General features: G+C 47.3%; 1 protein-coding gene across 2 annotated transcripts in view; it reads left to right on the top strand.

The window, feature by feature from the left end:
• LMO1 (LIM domain only 1) overlaps positions 1-13,413 on the top strand; it is a 59,110-nt gene extending 45,697 nt beyond the window's left edge. For both annotated transcript variants that reach the window (XM_039552377.1, XM_019283822.2), the window contains 2 exons: positions 8,797-8,922; positions 12,964-13,413. In XM_039552377.1, the coding sequence (XP_039408311.1) occupies positions 8,797-8,922; positions 12,964-13,069 (232 nt within the window). In that variant the 3' untranslated portion in view covers positions 13,070-13,413. The remainder of the gene's footprint in view (positions 1-8,796; positions 8,923-12,963) is intronic.
• Positions 13,414-21,298: the final 7,885 nt, after the last annotated feature.

Below are 21,298 nucleotides of genomic sequence, written 5' to 3'. Positions count from 1 at the left end.
TTTGACCCTGAAGATAGATATTCAGCTTTATTCTATGTATTGCAGAACCCTGCTACAAATACTGAGCTGGACAGTGTTTCCAGTTTACATTTGCTTTTTGAGACCTGTGAGCTACCCCATGTTTTGTCCATTTAATAAGCACCGCATTGATTTTGGTTTATTCTAGTTTCATAACAAAAATAATGTGTGGCATCAAAGCAGACATGTTAAAGTGCCAAAGGACAGCACTATTGATGCTGTTAGGCTTAGAGGAACCTTTCTATATTACTGGAGTTGTAGAGCACTCCTTTCTTTCCTTGGTTTATCCCGAGAATGCTGCTTTGAGGTGGAAAAGCTTAATCTGTGATTTTCCCACTGGCCCCTAGATGATGTGAATTTTCTGGGGCACACCAGAAGCCTGTGCTGCAGATGGAAAAGAAGCCAGGCATTGCAGACCCCAGGAAATGGCCCATGTCCCAGCTTTGAGAAGAGAGGGCAGTTCATGATACGAACTATGGAAGGCAACAGTTGGGACTTGTGTTTGACCATGGCCATGCAGCTTCTGTCACAGCACCAGTTAAATGTGGTCTCTGGAACAAACTTCTGTGCCTGAAAGGGGTCTTGTAACACCTCTGTCTCCGTTTTTCGGGTTGGAATAGTTCCTGGCCCAACAAGGGGGAAGTCTGTTGCTATTTGTGCAGCATGGCTAAACTGTGAAGACTTATGTGGCCTTTACATTAAATATTTCCCCCCATCTGAATTTAGGGTGTTAGAGCTTTGAGTGTTTTTGTTGGGAAGAACAGTATAATTGTCAAATCCTAGGAAATTTGACCTAGACTCGGCTAGAAAGGAATAATAATGAATTCTGTAACAGTGTTGTTAATTAGCTTTCAGCTGTTTAGGCAGCTTTACAGATATCATGGCTTTTATTCTTACTAATAAGTAAATTTAGTTTATACTGGGTTTTTTTGGGGGGTTCTGCTGAATTCCTGGGATCTGTTCTCCTGAAGCTAAGAAACCCTTTCAGGCTCCCAGGATTGGAATAAGGGCATTGGTACACAGTCCCATATTTATAAAAATATAAAGCAATTTTTTTAGTTTAAAACATCTTGTGTTGGCTTCTACATATAATATTTCTTTCTCCCTCTATTTAACTATTAGTTCTATTAATAGAAGGAGCTAAAGTTGCCATCACGATCTTCTCTACTGTTTGTTCCCTCCTGGTAATTTGAATTTCTCTTCTTGGCAAATTAACCATTCCTGTCATTATATAATTCCTTCACATTAGTAGTTTTAGAGTTTCTATCCACGTTTTTTTTCCTTGTGGAACAACTCACGGTATTTGGTCTACTAGTCAAATTTCAGCAGAACTCGTTCCTAAAAACAAGTTTTCATACTTCACCATGTAGTTGCACCCCAAAGGACTGGAGAACAGTCAGAGGAATTCAGCCAGAGGGCTCCTGGAATAGTCTGTTGGCAATTTGCAGCTCTGGGACCCTCCTGTGCCACCCCTCCTGAGGGCAGGTGTGGATGAGCCACGGCCACTGCAGGGATTGGGGCGAGGGATGGACCTGTGGCAGAGGGTCGGGACAGGAGCACGGCCAGCTCCGTCCCCGCTGTGGCAGCGTTCCTTTGGAGCTGGCTTTGTCCCAGGCACTGGGAGCACGGTGGGCTGCCAGCTGTGTGTGCTGATCCTTGGTGGGTTTTCAGCAGCAATCTTTCCAACGTGTTCCAGGAGCTGCGAGCCGACCGTAGCCTGATCATTTGTTTCAAAAGATAAACTGTCGTCATTGCTTGTGAAGGAACATTTGTTAACCTTCACATTTCATAAAACACTTTCTTGCTCATTTTTTAATCATGAAAGATGAAATTGGATCTCGAGTTGTTATCCTTGTGGTATCACCTCAGTCTCCAGCTGTGTCTCGATGTATCTTTCAATACATTTCGTCTCAGCAAATAGATTTACCATTTGTTCCATAATCACAGTTCCAGCATTCCTACCTCTAATTATTTTTGATAAGCAAATGCTATTGAAGGAACTGCTTCTGGGACAGAGCAGCTTAGCATGCAGGCTCAGATGGCTCCTCGCAGCCCCCACGCAGCGATGTGTGTTTGTTCCGAGGCATAATTAAACATTCACCAAGCTCCGCTTCACAGGGACGGGCCGGGTGTTGCATCAGGATTTCCCATGAGGAACTGACAACTTAAATTTCACTGTGAAGTGCTGATGAAGAACGTGATTTTTCCTTTTTACTCAGCATGGTGCCCTCACACGAGCAAAGGCAAGTCGGGCTTGCTTTGAGAGGAGCAGAACTGTTGCTTCTGCGTGTTTGATATGCTGGCGTTGGGAAAGTTTTTCATCACGTAAACTGATTGGGGCCTTAATTAGACTCCAAAGAAAGCTCAAAACCTGCATTAAAAAATGATGGTGAATCAGTAAAAGAGAAGGGCTTTCTGGGAAACCCTGATGCTGTTCTCAGTGGGTTTCATGGCAGTTCTTTTCACCCACCTTCCCACATCAGGGCTGCAAACTCGGCACGGCATCACTCTGCACCTGGTGTTGGTGCCTTCAGGGAGCAGAGCAGCCCTCTGCATCCTGTCTGAGGGACGGGGACCTCCTGGCAGGACGGCCATTCCCTGTCACCCCTCAGCACTGATTGTATCATGGAGGCTTGAATGCCACCCTCAGCAGCTCCTGCTTAAATGACTCAAATGCTGAGTCCTGGGGTTTTTGCTCTACTCCAAACGGCCCGGGGCATTCATTCTGTCAGTGAATCACTTTAGGAGCCCTTTAGGTGAAGTGTTCTGCATCTGGCAAATGTGCAGGGTTTAATTTTCTTGTGGGATAAGAGCACAAACACGGGTGCCCTGCTCTATTGGCACAGGAGAATGTGGACAAATTCCCTCCTCCTGGTGGCCTTCCTCGAGTCAGTGACAACAGCCCTGAGCCAAACCACTAAACCATGGCTGGATGTGTGAGAACAAGCCTTTGGGAACCGAGATGTGTGTGCCCCAAGAGACAGAATTTCAGTTAATCTCCCCAAGACATCACCAATACTCCAAGTGTGGCTTCAACCTGCAGAAGCTGCAGCACCTTTGAAGCAGGAAGGAGAGAATTTGGGACATTTTTTTCCTCTGGAGAAGCACAGTGTGCATGCACTCACCAGGAGCATGCCCTGCCGGATTTTCAAGGGACATGTTCAGCGTGGGAAGGAGAGGTATAAATTCAGTGTGTCTGAACAAATGGTGTCTGCTCAGAGCCTAAAAATGTCACTAGACAGAAGTGCTGCTTTTGCCTCGCAATAGGGAGTGTCTTGCATGCTACATAGGACACCCTCACTTCTACACTTGGTGTCTGTACAGATTAAGGAGGATTAATTAGGCTCAAAATACAATGTGTCTTGGCAATATTGCTGTGCTTTGTGGTGTTAAAGTACAGATTTTTTTTTTTTCCTCCACAGTAGCTGGGTTTCTCACAGCCTGTGCCCGTACTGTTTGTTTGTTTGTTTGCTTTTTGCCCTTTTTTTTCCATCTCCACAACTTCTCACTGAGGAGGAAAGCTAATGGGGAGTAATTCTGCCTGGCTCTGGTACACTAGCATGCCTCCAGCACTTTCAGCTTTGCCTTTTTCTGACTGCTCTGTTTAAACTCTCCTAAGAGGACGTTGTTGCACTTGTGTTCAGCAGTGCCAGAGCAAGGATGGGCTTAAGGTCAGCAGCTACAGTTATACCATGGGAACGGCTGGGGCAGGGGAGGAGGACTTGGACTTCTCCTACCTGCTAATAGTCCCAACCCCTCTGTAAATATCTGCTGGAAAGATGGAGGGAGAGGCCAAAGGAGTAAAAATAAGTGAACATTCAGATGTGTCCTTCAAGTGAAAACAGACTCCCTTGAGCAACCTTGAAGTTCACACCCAGTAATCTCTGAACCAGTGTGGTCACTTGGCCAGGGGCTGTTCCGTACTGGTTCAACTCCCCCTGCCATGCTGTCCTTGAATGCCAAACCCTTTGGCATGTGAGATGTAAATTCTTTGGGATTGAACTTGAAGGCTTCATGAGAGGACAGCTTGACCAACTTCATTAGTATCGAAATGCATTTCCTTTCCTTCAGCTGACATGACTTCCCACTGCAGCCCTGACAACGGCGTTCTGGATAGGAGGGTGCACCAGCTAATATGTATTTACGGTGCTGAATCTCCTGTCACTGAGGCTTTCTCTAATATTACACAAAGGCTGATCACAGGAAAGTTGTCTGAAGTTGCTTTTAAGCTTATTCTTTTTATCTTTTTAGTGATGTTCAGGCTTTCCCTGCATTTATTGGTATATTCAATTTTCCAGTCAAATCACGCTTGTAGCTCAGCATATTTCTGATATCCACAGGTGGGAAAAATACTGATTGCAGTATTTAAGAGCCACCCTCACTGAAAAACCAGTTTTTGGTTTGTTTCAAAAGGTGGGGACGAAACCGTTTCTTTTCATGATGATGGGTTTCAGGTACATAAAGCACGTCTTGTTCTACAGCAGGTCCTGATGAAACTAAGAAATAAACAGCAGCAGAGAAGGTGTATGGGAAAACCCCTGTCACCTGGAGAAGATATGAGTATGGAGTTCTATAGCTCTTCTAAAACTTGCACATCCAGATAATCTGGATATATAAACATGTAGAAAAATGTGTAGTTGTGCACAATCTCTACAAATGTAGATATTTATCTGTAGGTTAGTGTTCAGTCCTCTTTCATTTCATAATTCTTATCTTTCAGTGTTGACAAAACCCCCTTTTTTGGGGAGGGATTATCAGTCTCGACTCAGCTGTTTGAATTTTGAACTTGTTTTGTGTTTAAAAAATCTGACTGACACTGCCAACCTTTCGTTTCTGTACCACTCATTATTTATATGTGCCTGTCCTTCTTCCTCTTTTTTTGTCTCCTGTGGAGTCAACAGCTCCAAAATTTTTACTCTTTCTGCAGAGGGAATATTTTCTCCTTCTTTTTTGATTGCAAGCTGCTATCTAGTCAGACACCAGGCTAGAGGGGGCGAGAAGAAATGGAGACTCTCTCCTTGTAGGCAATGACTAAACCAGATTGTTGTTCCTAGTGGTGACAGAAATAGGCAATCAGGTTCTCAGTTTAGCCCCCCAAACATCTTGTTTGAATGAAAAATCTGTTAAAAGGTGCTAAACTTAACATGTTCATATGAGAAGTTTCTTACTGTTTTCCCTCCAGTAAGAACCCTTTACCATTCTCCCCCCCCCCCCCAAAAAAAAACCCCTGCAGGGTGCTGTGACATTGCCGTAGTTTGAATTAACTTGAGTTGTACTCATGGAGCTGTTGAGGTCCGGATCACCATGCAGAAGACTGCTCTTTAGCCCAGACAGGACTACATAAAACCCATCCTTTGACAGTTGCCTACTGCTTCCAGGAGCACTCCCTTCTTTTCCCATTAATTCATTTGCATTCAGGGCTGCTCCTGTGTGCCAATTAGCTTTAATTTTTACTATACACACTGACATCAATGGCCAATGAGAACAGGGCATAGCGGGGTTTCTAGTGTGCCCATAAACTACAGAAAATTGTCCTTGGACAAACTCCTGCTTTTAGACTGGCTGACAACAATAGACATGGTTAAGTTCAGGCTAAGAGCCATTAAACATAATTACTACCACAGGCTAAAAGTTTAATTGTGCTAAATTTTAAATCTGCATAGTCTATGCTTATTTACAAGCTGGCTGGGTCTTCCTGTTACATAAAGGGGAATAAATCTGTACTTAAGAATTGTTGCCTTTTAACTTCAAAGGGAAGTGAATAAATAGGGTTTTTCAGAAGAAGCAAAACAACCCCAAACTGAAAACTTTCTGTATTTCCAGCTTCTTTTATGCCAATGGCTCGGAGCTGGTAAGTAGAGGCTAAACATCTTCTGATAGATTTTTCTGATGCGCTTCAACTTCGTGTGTGTGAATGCGTGAGAGAGTGTTGCATCTGTTACGAAGGTGTCTGGGGGACAGAATGCAGATCAGTTTGTTCGTGTGGGGTTATTTTAAATTTAACCACAGATGGGGCTTGGGGCAGAAGGCTTTTCCTCCTGCTCCTTCTCTTCTCTCCCTCCTTCCAATAACATTAAGCTCCCCACTTCAGAAAGTTTCAGCTTAAGTAGCTTCTGGATCAGGAGATGTCAGAGGTGGCAGGTTTTCCACAAGCAAACAAGAAGAGGGAAAAGACTCCATTCATTTTGCGTCTTCTTCCAACAGATTGAAAAAAAGTCGTGTTCACTGAGGTACAAGTTACAGCGTATTTTTAGAAGGATGGTGATTATATGGGGCTCTAAATCACTCCCCGAAAAGCAGATTAAAATTAGGAGGTGCTAGAATAAGTGTGAAAGGTTCATCTGTTGGGAAAGGGAGGGTGTGGAGGGCTGTGAAACTTGATAGAAGAGAAAAAGATTAGCACACCGACTCGCTGGAAGCTACGTTATGTAGACATTAGAAGGCAACACGATTTCAGCTGGACAGAACATAAGCTTCAGATCTCATGCAAACAGTCAAAGCTGTTTAACAATTGGTTTACCCCCAAAACCCCTGAAAGGAGACAGGTGAATACGATGCCAAATACATTTTTCATGTTTCTTAAGCTAACTGTTTAAATAGTTAAGTGAACATCTGTCCAAATTTCCCCATCATTTCCATTTAGAAAAGTCTCCTATTTGAAGGCTGAAGAAAAGCACCTGCTTAACAATGCAAATGGTGCTGTCTGGGGCCCCTTTATTTTGTTTAATCTAGATTGAGCTCCACACAACTGTGATGCTAATGAATAATGGATATTTTATACTTGTGCATGTAGTAGTGCTGGGCACAGAGCAAATCTAGGATTAACCTCCCAGTTTCCCTGCCTAATGCATTTGACTCATTTTTTTGAGTTTGCTGTGACTTGGGTACTCTAAAAACGGATGCCTGGTTTTATGGGAAATGGGAAAATCCTGGCAAAAGCTGTCAGGCTTTGCTGTGCCCAGGTGGAAAGGGGCTGCTATGCTGAGGAAGGGAGGGATGTCTGGAGTAATGGCTTGATTTGTGAGTGGGTGCTGAATGAGAGCCAAGGCGTTCCAGGGTGGAGACCTGGACACTTCTCAGTGCCGCATTTTTCCAGTCCAGTCTGCTGGCGTTAGGCAGCTGAGGCCCGTGCCCAGCTGCCTCCCCTGCCTGGCCTGCCTGTGGGGGCAGGAGCAAGAGCTTGCAGGGAGAAAGGGGCTGACTTTTGCTGGTGCAAATGATACAGCTGGGATTTTACTCTGCCTTTCAGCTTTCAGGTGACGAAATTGTAGGGGAAGACGTTTCAGTACTCCCTTTGCGAGTTTTCCATCCTGCACAAGTGTTTCTGTTTTGGCTTGCATTGTTTTGCTCTCAGGGAAAACACAGTGCTGTTTCTTCACAGGAAGGCCTGGGGTTTTCCGGCCAGGCCTAATGAAAGACCACTGATACCACTTCTAAAGAAAAATAAGGGTGGGCTTTCTTACAGCTGGAGAGCGAGCTGACTTCAGGAGCACGGCAGTGGAGGCGGGTGGGAGAGTTGTGTGGAGGTTTCTGTAACACTGCTGGGTGTTTTAATTCACAATTACTGGCCAGTAATAATTAGTATTGATTAGCTTGGAAATTGCAGGTTTAGAAATTGGTTATAGATTTTCCTGATGCTTCTCATCTGCGTGTTGTGGAATCAGCCAGAACCGATGGCTTGAAGCAAACCGTGAGCCCAGATCTGTCTGCGGGCAGCGGCGCGTTGCATGCGCAGAGCTAATGGCCAGCAGGGATCGTACGTCTTGAGGCTCATCGCCCCCAAAATACAATTTCTATCATCTTCTAGGCCAAGTAACTAACCGCATGCCCATTGACCAGAGGCTGGGGTGAACCTTGGTTCTGTCAGCCCGTGGATCAGTGCCCCCGGCCGGTTGGCGCGGCTCCGATGCCGCAGTGGCACCGTGCCCCTGGCACACACGGGGTCTGCAGGAACACCTCGGGCGAGGGGGCCGCAGGAAGGATGCCGCAGTCTTGCTTGAGTCCCCCGACGGGAGCTGTAACAGCAGCAGACATCTGGGGAGACAGATAGTGAAAGCCAAGATGGAAATGGCAAAGCTTCCAGTGCTGAAGGGCTGTCCTGGAGGAGCGGGGAGCTGAAGTGGAACGGCTGAGCATGCTGTTCAGGCCGCCGTGGAAGGGCTTAGCTGGCTCCCGGGAGGGCTGGGGAGGCAGGAGGAGGGGGGCACAGCCGGGGAGGAGGGCTTGCTCTCTGAGGTGCCTTGCGAAACGCTGTGCACTCGTTGCAAGAGAAGTCGTGCTTTTTCTTTTTAAACAGCAGGTAAGTGAGGTTCTTCCTGAGCTCTGTTACAATCCTGCCTGCCAGGATTGGCAAAGTTTGCAGGACTTCTGTGTCCTGCTGCCAGCCTGTCCCTCCGTCAGGCTGCGGCCAAGTGCAGCAAGCCCATGCGGAGCAGGACGGGCAGCTCCCAGCACCTACCCCACTGCTGCAGAGAGGCAGATAGTTTTTGACTGAAATTTTGTGAGCCCCAAAATAGTGCTCTAAGTGTTTAATGCTTTTCTCCATTAGACAGCAAATTAGCCCTAGGCTCACAAACCAAATGAAGTTTCATCTCGATGATCGGAGCCTGCTCACCAGGCAGTTTTATCCCAAGTTCCCTCACGCTGGTTGGTCAGTGAAATGGAGACTGCAACTTCTATTTATTGGTGCAATACAGTATTTGATACTGCTAATTACACTTAATTAGTCCTTCCACCATTTAATTAAAATGGCTTCTAATGATTGTGCTTCTTTGGCAGGCTCTTTGGTACCACCGGGAATTGTGCTGCCTGCAGTAAACTGATCCCTGCCTTTGAGATGGTGATGAGGGCCAGAGATAATGTTTACCATTTGGACTGCTTTGCCTGTCAGCTCTGCAACCAGCGGTGAGGACACAGTTATTGTACACACAAACTGATTTATACCTTTGCCTGTGAAATAGGGGAAATGTTTGATGCACACTGCCTGTCTGGGGCTCGCAGCCTGCTGGCAGGGCTCGGGCTGGTTTGCCAGGCTGACCTGGGGGATGCATGTAAGTACCTGTAGCCCTTTTACTGCAAATCCCCTTGGAGCTGGTGGGAGTTGGAGGGGCAAGGGGGAGGACACAGACACAGACTGTACAGCTGCTGCTGAATAAAACAAACTGCTCCAGCGTCCTTTCAGGATCTACCCTCTTTGCAGAAGGCAGACGATGGTGAATGGACCTCCTCTGGCAAACTGACGTTATCTCGCTTAAATCATGTTTCTGACACGCTCAAAACTGGGGATGGAAAAGAAGAAGGATAAAGAGAAGGGGCAGGAAGGAGAAAGATACTCTGGCTGAGCCCTTTCCAGCACTAGGAACAAATCCCTTCAGTTGTTGTGTAACTAACAGGGCATCTTGGTGGTATCATTTTGAGTGGGGCTTACGTGTTTCTGCAGGGTTTTACCCAGTGGAACATGCCTATCAGAGAGTATAATAAAGCATCATGCACAGTGTTTTCACTTTGACTACTTGTAGCCAGTTGAATCTGGGAGGGCCATGAAAAATCTTCCTGTGTTTGTTGGTCATCGTAGGCAGAATGGAAGCCCACAGAACCAGACCGTGTCACCTTCTGATGCATCCATCTGTCCATCCTTGTCTAAGATAGACCTGAAACTGCTTGCTGTCCTTACTGCTTGCTTAGTCAGGCTGTACTGACTGCCCAGGGTCCAAGGGCTGTGCTGGGGTTCCTGTTCTGGGTCTGTGGTTGTGTTTCTCAAAGATGAAACTAGGATGCCGTGCCTCATCCCGTGGGAAAGTGTGAGAGAGATGACAAAACTTGTGGGAAGATGGAGAACCCAATTCTGTAAAAGTCAAGCTAAAAGCCTGACTTACACATGCACTGCTCACTCCAGAAAAGAGTCACAGTGGGATCTCTCATGAAGCAGCCATACATGAGTGTGAATGCAAACCCCTGCCGCCTTGCCCCTGAACTTGGGAGATCCTATCCGATTCTGCTCTCGCACCCTCTGACCAGTGGCTCAGCCCTAGAGATGAATTTGGTGTCAGCAGGTTGGTGCCAGAGCACGGAGGAGGCGGCTGCGGTGGCTCCCCTCACTCACTGAAGGCGGGGGCAGTGCTTGTTGGAGGCACAGAGCTCCATGGATGCTGTCGCCTGCACGGGCGCGGTGGCAGTGCCGGGCGGCAGTGACATCTAGTGGCTCCTGGCCTTGGGCTCCCTGCGGAAGCCACGCGGGAGCTTTCAGTTGCCCGGTCTTGTTTGGTGACGCTTGAACACAGAGCTGATCCCCTCGTTCCCCTAGATGCTCCTTCCACACTGCTACAATCACCAGTTGGTTCTGGGATTTGTCTCCGGACTCGGGCGTGTTGTGGGTCCTGCCAGGCTCGGCCCTCAGGAGCATCTCTTTCCAGCCTCCTGATGATTCCTGGGCAGGAGAGGGGTGCTCCCAAATTCCACCCCAGAACTAGGGCTGGGGCATCTCAAATGTCCCCTCAGGCAGAGGCAAGTCCCAGCTCTGGGCTGCACAGGCAGGAGTGCTAGACTGGCCTTGGAGGTCTGCAGGATGAGTATCTGTCACCAACCCCCTACTTCACCCTTCTTCTCTCACGGAAAAACCCAGTGCTGCCTACTTTTCTTTTTCAGGAATTTCTTTTAAATTTCACCCTTTATTTCAAAGACTCCAGAGCATCTCCCTCCCTCCCTTTCCTCTCCAGCTGCCAGTGTGGTCCCACTCTGCCCTTCAGACAACCTCCAGGGCTGTCACTGCCCGGCAGGAGAGCGCAGGTAATCCCCCGTTCTGGCAGAGTTGTGCTGTGATGCACAAGGGATTTGTTCAGTTTGTGAGGGGCTGAGTTGTTCTGAAAGATGGGCTACGTGTAGATTCTTACTTTTGGCTGAGGCCAGAGGGCTACAAATTTTCATGACTTACTCTGTAGCGATTTTGGCTTGAAAGGGCAGAATGGAAGTGATCCTGTAAGAGATGACACTGAGAACAGTGAGATTAAGTAAACCTAAAGTCAAAATTGCAGAGGTGGATGCCAGTCCTAGTTCTGAATTGGAAACCTCACCTGAAACCCTTTCTTGTTCTTCAGCTCTGAAGAGATTTGATGATGAAGACCTTTCCTTAGATCTCTTCCAGTTTACTTGCCGTTCTATAGCTGGACTCTGTAGAGAGTGCTGAATCTATCACAGCAAAATCTCTAATATTTTTACCAAGTGTGCAGTGTTTTCATTACTGTATTCCCTAAAACATCAGGTTTGCAGCAACTCCTGCATTACTACTCAGCCTACCATGCTTTAAACCCCCAAATTCTCCAGCTCCTCCTTTGGCTCCTCTAGACCCAAAACCAGGTTTAGCAAGAGACAGCTGTTGACGATGCTGGTGGCAAGAGTAATTTTTGCATTTCTCTTCCTGGAGATTTATATGGCTCTTAAGGTGGGGATAAGTAGTGAAAAGCAAGCAGATGTGTCTTTTATTCATTGTGAGAAAACCAGCTGCTGGGGAAGGTGGTCATAAGGAGAGTGTGTGTGCTGTACTGTTTTTTACCATAAAAGCTGTTGATTTAAATTAGGAGTAATTTTTATCTATTTAATATACAGAAAAGGTTGAATTTCAGAACTACTTGAGAATGTGCCACAGAGGGAAGAAGATGGAAGGTCTTCAGTGAAATCCTATGTAGTGTGAACCAATGCCCAGTTCTCTCTGCACCAACTTGGCAAATTAATCAGCTTATTTGCAGGTGTCCAGTTGGAGAAAACTTGTGCCCGTGTTGGCCCTATGAAGGAGCTCTAAAATTATCAGTCCTGTTCTTTTGGCAGAAAATACTCAGTTTTATGGGGATGCTCTGCCTGAAGCTGCCTGAGTTACAAATGATGAAAGCACTTTAGACAAGGAGTAGGCAGTGCCAAAGCTCTCCCTGGGAGCAGGGGAAATGGGCATTTGAGGTCTGCTAAGTCTCCTGAGGATTGGGTCATCTCCAATTATCTTCCTTCAAAGCCCAGTGGATATTTAGCCTTGCCAGAGGCTGGTACCTACCCCTTCCTCTCTGCAGAGCTGCCTGGAGGCACAGTGCCTGACCCAGGGTGTCTCTCTGCTTTAGGGACCTGAGGCTGATTTCAGACTCAGCTCTTGGCGCAGCCTGTGCTCTGGTCTGTCACTGCCCTGCCTGTGTGATGGACAAAAACCAGCCCCTGAATTGGGTGCAGAGAACATTATTTGTTATCTTAGAAGTAAAGATTAGCTTCTGATTCCCGAGCAAGCAGGCAGGGCGGGCAGAGCTATTGGCTGCCAAGTCGCACCTCTCCAATCTTATATGTGGAACTTTTTTGACCTTAATAGTCAAATAAAATTGTTAAATATCACAAGCTTCTCTGTCAACTTCAAGACAAACAGAACAATTTACATGGTATATAGAGAGCAGTGCCCTTCGCTCAATGAAGATAAAGGTTAGGAGTCCAGCCACCGAGAAATTTCTATTTATTGTTCAGCACTGTACACAAGGGGGTGAGGGAGGACTTAATAGCCAGTCCTTGCCTGGAAATTAGTGTAAATACTGCTTCACCCGAGGGAACTGTGGAAATGTGGATACCAGCAAAAACTTCAAATAGGCTCCGTGTAATATTGCCCGCTTGATTTCCTGGCTGGAGAGCCAATACCTCTTGTCTGCAGGGACAAATCCCTTAACTGCTCCCAACCTCCTCCTGCAGCTGCCATGCAGAGAGTGGGACCTGCCCCCTGAGCTGCTCCCTGTGGCCTGGAGCCAAGCATGGATGTGCCAGGGAAAGGGACAGCAAAACCCCAGGACAGCAAGGGGTTTCAGCACTGGCAGAGCTAGAAATCACACTCTGCTCACCAGAGCTGCCTTCAGACCCAAACCGCCTCAAATTCCCCCCGAAGTCACCTCCGTTCATACTCACGCCCACTAATCCTTTTTCATCTTCCAGATTCTGCGTGGGAGACAAGTTTTTCCTGAAGAACAACATGATCTTGTGTCAGATGGACTATGAGGAAGGGCAGCTGAATGGGAGCTTCGAGTCCCAGGTTCAATAACAGCCCCTGCTTTGCTGGAGCACTGTGGGATGGGCGCTTGGCCGCACGAGCAGCGAGGGCGTCTGTCAGCTTGCCTGCAATATTTTTTTAATTCTTGGTCCAGAGAGGACTATATACATTGTAGTACTTTTCCCCCCCAACACAAAGCAGTTACAATTTTAGATGTACAGTTGTGCCTGCTTAGCTGAGCACTGCATTGCTTGTATGTTTGTGAGTTTTTGGGGTCTGGGGGAGGGCTCTGTACAGTCTGTTTTCTGTATATAAACTGGAACATTTATTTTATGAAAAATGTAATGCAATTTTATTACTGGTGTGAATTAAAAATTATGAATGTTTCCTGGTCATCTTCGCTGTGGTTTCTTCCCCGTGTGGCAAAAGCCTGTATTTCCTGTGCTTTATGCTGAGCAGACTTGGAAACGTGTGCATAAATCCCTGGAAACTGCACGGATCACAGCAGAGGCAGGTTCTCTCATAATAACCGGGTAAAATGCTGCTGCAGGGTTGTGGACACTTCCATCCAACCACCTGCTTCCCCGTAGAATGGGAGGGAATGAGCTGGGGGCAGGTGATGGCTGGGAGCCATCGGCACCGCTGGCGGGGTCCCACCGAGGCTGCTGTGCCGTGCTGAGCTGCTGGCTGAGAGGCTCCTTGTGGATGCAGACAGAGCAGTTCCACGGAATTCCTGCTGGCTGGCTCAAACGGTGTCTCCAGTCTGGGCTGCAAGGAACAGGCTCCCTTCAGCCCTGCCAGTGGGTGCCTGGGCATTGATCAGAATATTAATTTCAAGGCTTTGCTAGGCAGTGGGATTTTCCCTGACTTGTCCAGGTCAGAGCTGCTGCGAGAGCTGATGTCAGGGCTGGGACGTGACCGGGCGCTGATGCAGCAGATCCCTGCTCCCAGCCCTTTTTGCTTACTCTGTGCCAGGTGCTTTGACCTCTTACACAATAAAAGTGATCAGATTTGAGGCATCTCCCGGAGAAAAAATTCTGAACTGTGTTCCTGCTGCGATGCTTTGTGCAATGATTTTCAAGGTTATGCAATTCATGTGCAACCCACTGGACTGTATCAAACACATTTCTTTGTATAGTGAGTGTCACTTTAATATAGTGCACCAGTAGCTGTAAAGGATGGCTGCAATTCTATTTATTTTGTCTTCGTGCTTTTTCTTAGATTTACCCCTCTTTCCTTTAATAAATAGACACCGACTACTTTTTTTCTGATGTGACTTAATTGGTTGCTGGTCCTGGGTCGCTTGTGTGTGCTCTCTGAATTGCAAATGCCAGATGCAGTGCAGCTTGGTGCTGCTCTGCCTGTTGCATGAAATGCTTTTATGTACGCCTGTGCTGAATAACAGCTAAGCAGAAGCAAAACACCACCAGACATTTAGCCTGCTTCAAAATATTGCCTGTCATCTGGAGCTACCTCAGACGTGTGGATTGATTGAGTGATTTTCCTTCGCAAACAGATGTTTTGGGTTGGGAGACCCAGTATAAAATGCGTGGCCTCATCCCTTTTTATTCCCATAAACATGGAATAGCAGTTAAAGAGCCACTTATAGCTGCCTATGGATATAGGGTGTTCAAACTGCCATTCTGTTTTAGTGCTTCGTGGGGTTGGGGGAGATTGTCTTTTGAGAAACTGTGAAGTTGATGCCCTTTTTGTAGGGGCTATCGGAGGCAGCCACCCTGGGGCTACGGAAGGAGCAGCTTGTTGCCCAAATGTTTTGATTCCTTGCTTTGAAATGGGCTGCCAGACAGCCACTGCCCTTGCCTGTGCTCTTGAGTCGATGCCTGCCTGCCTGCCCGCCCATGGGATTTACTGCAATCCAGCACACAATGGCAGTGCAGGGCTGCTGTCCCACGGTGAGGAAGGGAGTGGTAAAATCAAACCAAAACCACTCACCAAACGAGCTGGTGGGGCTGTTCAGTTTCAGTTCAAATTCTTAAGCAAGGCTTTGGTACCAGTTTAAAAATCGAGTCCTTCAGAGAAAGGTACCTGTGTTACACCATGGCCCATGAATCAGGTGGGAGGAAGGCCTGGGGCAGGACACAACTTCTCAGTGCTGAATGGGGTGTGGCAAATGTCCAATTGTCATGTATTATTAATAAAAATACAAGGGAGAAATTGTGCAGCATCCGTATTCCTCTTTTCTGTGTCTACACAGCAGACAAGGCCTACCTGCCACAGCCCGTGGCCCCAAGAGCATTGGAGGTGGGATACCTTTAAAATAAAAATCCCAGGAGGACAATGCAATCATGAATTCTTGTCTGAATGCTGCAAATTTGCTTAATAGAAACAAGTGCTGGAGTGCAGACCTGCTGTTGAATAATCGCTTCCACTCTGTGGAGCAGAGCATGGAAACCTTTTGATGGTGTTACAGTCATCACTTGGCATAAATATTCATTCAAGGAATCAGAGCAGAGTAAATGGCATTTTAGCCACTAATCATTTAGTATTAGCAGATAGCCTTTTTACTGCTAAAGATAACCACTGCCTAATCAGTTTAGTGACCACTGGCATATAGTATGACATTTAAGCCTGTGCCTCAGTCCCCGCATTGAGGACACGGCTGCCGGTGACCCCTCTGCCCAAGCCCCCATTGTTCCCTGTGTCAGCCCCAGCTGCCAACTGCACTCAACTGGCTTTAACTTCTGCATTATCTGCCATTTGCCTCCTTATCTTAGATCAAAGAGGAATTTTAAGTTCATACTACAAATGTTAAAATCTAGGATCTTCTGTCTCTCTTACTTTTTGTGGTTGGGGCTAATGGCTGATCACAGCGCAGTCTGATTTTGAGATTAAAAAACAAGCCAGTGTTTAAAGGCAATCAAAATCTTAGGCTTCGTCTCCATTCATCTTTAATGCTGGTGTAATTGCTGCACAGATTCTGGCTCTTCCTGCAGACTTAATTTATTTTATTTTTGGAGCATGCCCCTGTCTGTCAGAGGGATGTTATACTTCCCTGAGCAGCATTAGCGCTATTGAGCACTGCGCCACCGGCAATCCGGCTCACCCCATTTCATATCTTGCCAAACAAGTTAATCTAATATTAACAGCGGTTTGTTACCTCGTTGTTAGCTTAATTTACTTTACAAGAAATGCTATATTTGCGTTCCATCCCTCTGTCATTGGCTTATGAACCGCGCTTCCCAAGGCCAAGAAGGGATGGTTCGCGCCGCTCGGCGCCAGTCCCTCGGCGCGGCACTGCCGCACAGGGGAGGGGGCCATCACCCCCACCAGGCATCTTCCCTAATTGGCATGGGGGGATGTGGGGAGTTGGGAGGAGGATTTCGAAAGCCACAGAGCAGGTCCTGGAAATGCAATACTGAGAGTAGCACAAATGCCGCTGCTGCTCTTCCAGTAATAGAGCTGAGTCGTAGACAGCAGCTTTCCCTAGCGGCAAACACGTACAGTAAATGTCTTTAGTGTGGAAATCAGCAGACCTATGGGCACAGGGGCAGACATCTGCAGCACCAACAGGCTCCCCAGGCTTTCAGAGAGTGCTCCCACGCCAGCCCCTGCCACACACCAGGGACTTGCCCAGGTCTGTCTGTCCACCAGCACAGCGGGGGCCCTGCACCTCACTTCCAAATTGCTGGGGTGGGGGAGCCGTGAGCAACGTCCTCCAAGCAATCACTCAAAAGCCCCTTCCCAAATGATCCAGCAGCCCCATGGAGCCGTGCCAGCTGCTGTGCTTGAAAGGTGGTGGGATGGAGCTGGGGATGCTCCATGGTGGCTGTGGGTGACATCAATGATCCAGGACCTGGGGCTGTCCCTGCTAGGTCAGGAAATGTGGAGTTGTTAGAGGAGGAAATGGCTTTCCAGCGGTAGCTTATGACTTAATTCTTCATTAGCTCACTCTGTGTTCCATTGCTAAGCCCTGTCCTTGTTTATGGGGCCCTGGCTTCCCACCTGCTCCAGCAGCTGCTGCCTTCTGCTGCTTACAGGAAGGGAATGACCCCTCTGGGTTTAATAGCAAAATGCTGAAGGATGCCAGGGGCAACTCTGTCCAGGCTGAGACATCTGGCAGGGCAGTTTTGTGGTGCTGAAGGTTTTTAGGGAAGGTCTGTGAGAAAGCAGAGCTGGAAGGACCAAACCCAGAGAAACGGCCAGAGACAGAGAGGTGGAATGAAGCAGGGGACCAGCTGCAGATGAAAGTACCAAATATTGGTAGATTATTTTGAGTGATTGGAGGGCAAGTGCCCAAAACAGAGATCAGCTTTGCCACAAAAGCACTATGAAGCCCCTAATAAGTGAAGTAAACAGCGGAGGTGTAAATATAAATGCACATCCAGGCTCCACTGCTGACCAGCCACATGAACCTGAAGGCGCAGGAGCTTCCTGGAAGGAATGTTTCACTACTAACTTAAATTATTTGAGGAGAGGAAGAAGGTGCTGCCTGCTGTCTGCCTGAAGGGGAGCAGAGGGGCCAGCTGCCTGTTTTAGTCCTTGATAATAACACTGCTGGAAAGAAATGTTGCTAATGCAACCTGAGCTTTTATGGGTGATTTTACTTAGAAAATTACCTTGAGAATAGCTTTCTTATTATTGAATAGACTCAGGTATTTGCTTAAAGGTCTTGACATCCCTACAGAAACTGTAGAAAATTGTGATTTTATTTAATGAAAATATTGTTGTTCAAAACCTGTTTCACTCTGGGGCTTACCCTGCAGGCCTGTGTGCATCCCAGCAGTGGAAAAGCATCAATTTCCTCTGGTCTGCCTCTCCCTCTGCAGCTCACCTGGGGTTTTTCCACCCTCAAAAGGCATCCGCACGCACTTTGCCATCCATGTCTATCCCAGTGGAGTTACATGTAGCCTGTTAGTGATAAGAGTGGCCATCAATGCTGCTCTGAAATGGGTTGCCACCCTCCAAGGACAAACCCTGGGTGACATCCACTCTGGAAGCTGCTGGGTCGCTCTTCTCCCCTTGGCTTCGGGTCCCATCACAGTGGTGATTCCTCAAGCCGTGGCCTCCAGTTGGTGGCTCAAGGGCAATGAATGTCCAAAACCCTGCCCAAGGTGTCCCTGTCCCATCCTCCAGTGGCACCTATAGAAAGGGCCCCTCTCTCTAGGAATGGCTTTTCAGTAAGTCTATTATTTAACCTAAGTAACCCCTTTAATGTTCAGCACTTGGGTTCAGAAGGAGGGATTCTGTTTGCAGGTTGCTTTTCTGAGAAGAGTGTGTCTTTGTCATCATTAATTTTTTTTAATTACTATTTCTTAAATTCTTGCTGAACAGAGCCCAGAGATGCAGTGAAGCATCTTGCCTTGGCAGCACACATGGTGCAGTCACAGCAGCCCTGGGGGCTGAGGCAGTGACCTCTGCCAGAGGAGGAGGAGGAGGAGGAAAGGTGCCCCAAAGTCTCAACTGGAATGCAAAAGTTCAGGACACAACATCCTCCAGAGCAGCATGCCTTGCCTTTGCACCCCAGAGGAAGCTCTAGGAAATGCCATCCTTTGGCAAGGTACAAACATCAACATTGTGGCTCTGTCGTGGCCACAGTGACAGCCCAGGGGCTGCTCCTGGCTGCCCTGAGCCAGTCCCCTCACCAGTGGGGAGCAGCAGCCTCATAAATAATCCCTCAGTGTAACGGCAATGTTGTAAAACATGAATATTTAGTGCATGCATAATAGTTGTTTATTCATACTTAAATGTCAGCTGATGAAAACATATTTAAAAGGCTCCATTCCTGGGGAAGCACAGGCAGCTAGAGGAGAGGGGATGCAAAGTCACACTGCTTCTTGCCACACTGAAACTCACCCAGGGCAGCAGTGATGGACCCCTGCACTCTCCAGCTGCAACATATTCCTGCTCCCTGGGTGCCAGACCTGGGGGAGCCAGCGTTGTCACACTCTTAACACGTCCATCTCCCACCAATGGAGGGTTTCACATCTGTGCCAGAGCTGAATTTGGCTAAAACTCTGCCAGTTTGGGGTGCACACTCCCAGCACGGGCGATGGGGTGCCCAACACTTTGCAGGACAAGGATGCTGTGGATGCAGGGATGCAGCCAAGGGTGCAGGCAGGCGGTCCCCCCTCGTCCTGCCTGTCTGCCTGCCCACTCCCGCTCACTAGCACGAATGTTCAACACTTGGGAAGCAGGGAAAAAAAATAAAAAGAGAGAGAAATAAATTATCAGTAAAGTAAAGAAACACAAACTTATGAAGGACAATTTTTTTTGCTGTCAATACACACAAAGAGACAAAAATTGGAAGCTTTTGAGGAAAAGAAATGCGTCTGAACTTCTGAGCGAGCGAGAAAGTACTGAAAAGCCCTGCCATGCCGAGCTCCTCTGAGGTAACTTCTGTGCTTGGAAAGAATATTTCAGAAGACATTTTATTCTTTAGAAGATGCCAAAAATGCAAGACTTGGCACTTTAACAAAACAGAAAAAGGAAAACACATAATCTTCTTAACTAGTAAGTCTTTGAGCCCAGGATCACATTGTTGCCATATAATAAAAAGGGATGTTATGCAGTAAATTGGGCAGTTAAGAATTCTGTGCATACTCAAAATCATGACATTTCAAGGACAATAAAGTTGGCTGGCTCGTGGCCATTGGCCATACGAACAGAAAACAAAAAAAAAGGATTGTCAGCTGGTTATTCATACTGCATTACAAAACAAGTCTCCCAACAGGCAAACACTCTTTATTGCTTGTGTTTTTGCTCCAGAAATATATTTTTTAATTAAAAAGAAAAAAAAAAAGAGTTCTTGCAGCATTCATCTTACAAATGTTAACCCCTTAAAAGACAATTCTGACATGCTTTGCCGCTGGCTTTTCCACTTTATAAATGTTCTACAGACAAAGAGAAAATCAGAAGGAAAAATTTATTTCTCACATGGCATAAGTGTCTGTTTCTTTATGGGAGAAAAAAAGAGAATCAAGGCATTCGAGACAGCTTTTATGCTATTAATCATGTGGGATGCAATTAATCATGTGGGATTAATCTGTTTTGGGGCGTCTGACTCAAAATCATCCCCAGAGAGTTGTTTTCCAGGGAAAACACATAGAATCTGTGAGCATGTGCCGGGTGATGTCCCCAGACCTGCAGCCAGGGCTGAGCATGGTCCCAGTTTAATGCTGGGCTGCAGAGTGGGGCTGGTGGCACGGATGTGCTGGCTCAGGGAAGGGCACCTGCCGTGGGCAGGGCATTGTTTTGGCTGTGTAACTTTACCATGTGTATCACTTTACTGTGACCTGCAGGGCCATACAGGCTCCCTGGGGGCTGTGTTGTTACTAGAATCGTTACACATTGTGCACAAACAATGATTTCTGTCTCCTCCATGGCTGCATTACACACGGGCAGTGATGCTGCTCCTCCAAGTTCAGCCAGGAATGCCAAACTCTGAGGCACATCCTGCAGGTTTCTGACACACTGCTGGTGCTGTGCCCCTACTCTGTCTCTTTAATTGTCCCAGGGGGTTGTGCTGGAACAGCTGCAGGTGGTTTGCAGTGAGATGATCAGGACTACACCTTCTGCAGGTGGTGGGGGAGCTGGCTTGGGGTGAGATGTTGGGAGTATCTGCTTGGAACAGGTAGGGCAGTGGGTTTTTTCTGGGCTTCTGTTTGGGTTGGAGAAAGTGCAGGAGGTGTCTGCACATCCTGAGGGATGGAGTGGGCCTTGGGAGGAGGGAAGAGATGGATGCATGGTATGTGCTGGTGCTGTGCTGTTCTGTTCTGACTTCTTGCTAAGAGCTGCAAGAGTATGTGAGGAAAGGAATGTCAAAACACTGCTTAAGTCAAATCCCCCTTGCTGAAGGACAGGTCTTTGCTGTGGGAGGGAATTATGCCCCTGTTTGGTCACAAAGCTCCCACAAAACTGACCCCCTCCTGCTGGGCTATGGGAGAGAGACTGAGTCAGGCTGTTGTCGTCAGAGTTTTTCCCCTTTGTCACTTAAGTAAATCTGTCCTGACCACAACTTAGGGGAGTAGCTTGGTCAAAAACACTTCTGTAAGTGTTTTTTGGGAAGGGCTGGTTATTTGTTTGTAGAAATGGCACCAAGCTAGATCCTGAACTGATGCAAATAAATGTGCTGCCTGTCAAGCCACTGTATTTCTCTCACCCTCTGAGTCTTGTGTCAGCTCCCTGCTCTTCCATAGTTGCTCCTGCGTTCTGTGCCACTGGTTTCCCCAAAATAGCCTTGCAACTCCTGCTTCTCCTTCTCCTCCCAAGTTCTCGAGCGCCTTTTTTTGCAGTGTGATTTGCTCAACCTTTGTTTGGCGT

The sequence above is a fragment of the Corvus cornix genome, chromosome 5, assembly GCF_000738735.6.
Source record: "Corvus cornix cornix isolate S_Up_H32 chromosome 5, ASM73873v5, whole genome shotgun sequence".
NCBI classification, from domain to species: Eukaryota; Metazoa; Chordata; class Aves; order Passeriformes; family Corvidae; genus Corvus; species Corvus cornix.
The sequence above is the reverse complement of the archived record's forward strand: the minus strand, read 5'-3'. Positions and strand labels throughout refer to the sequence as shown.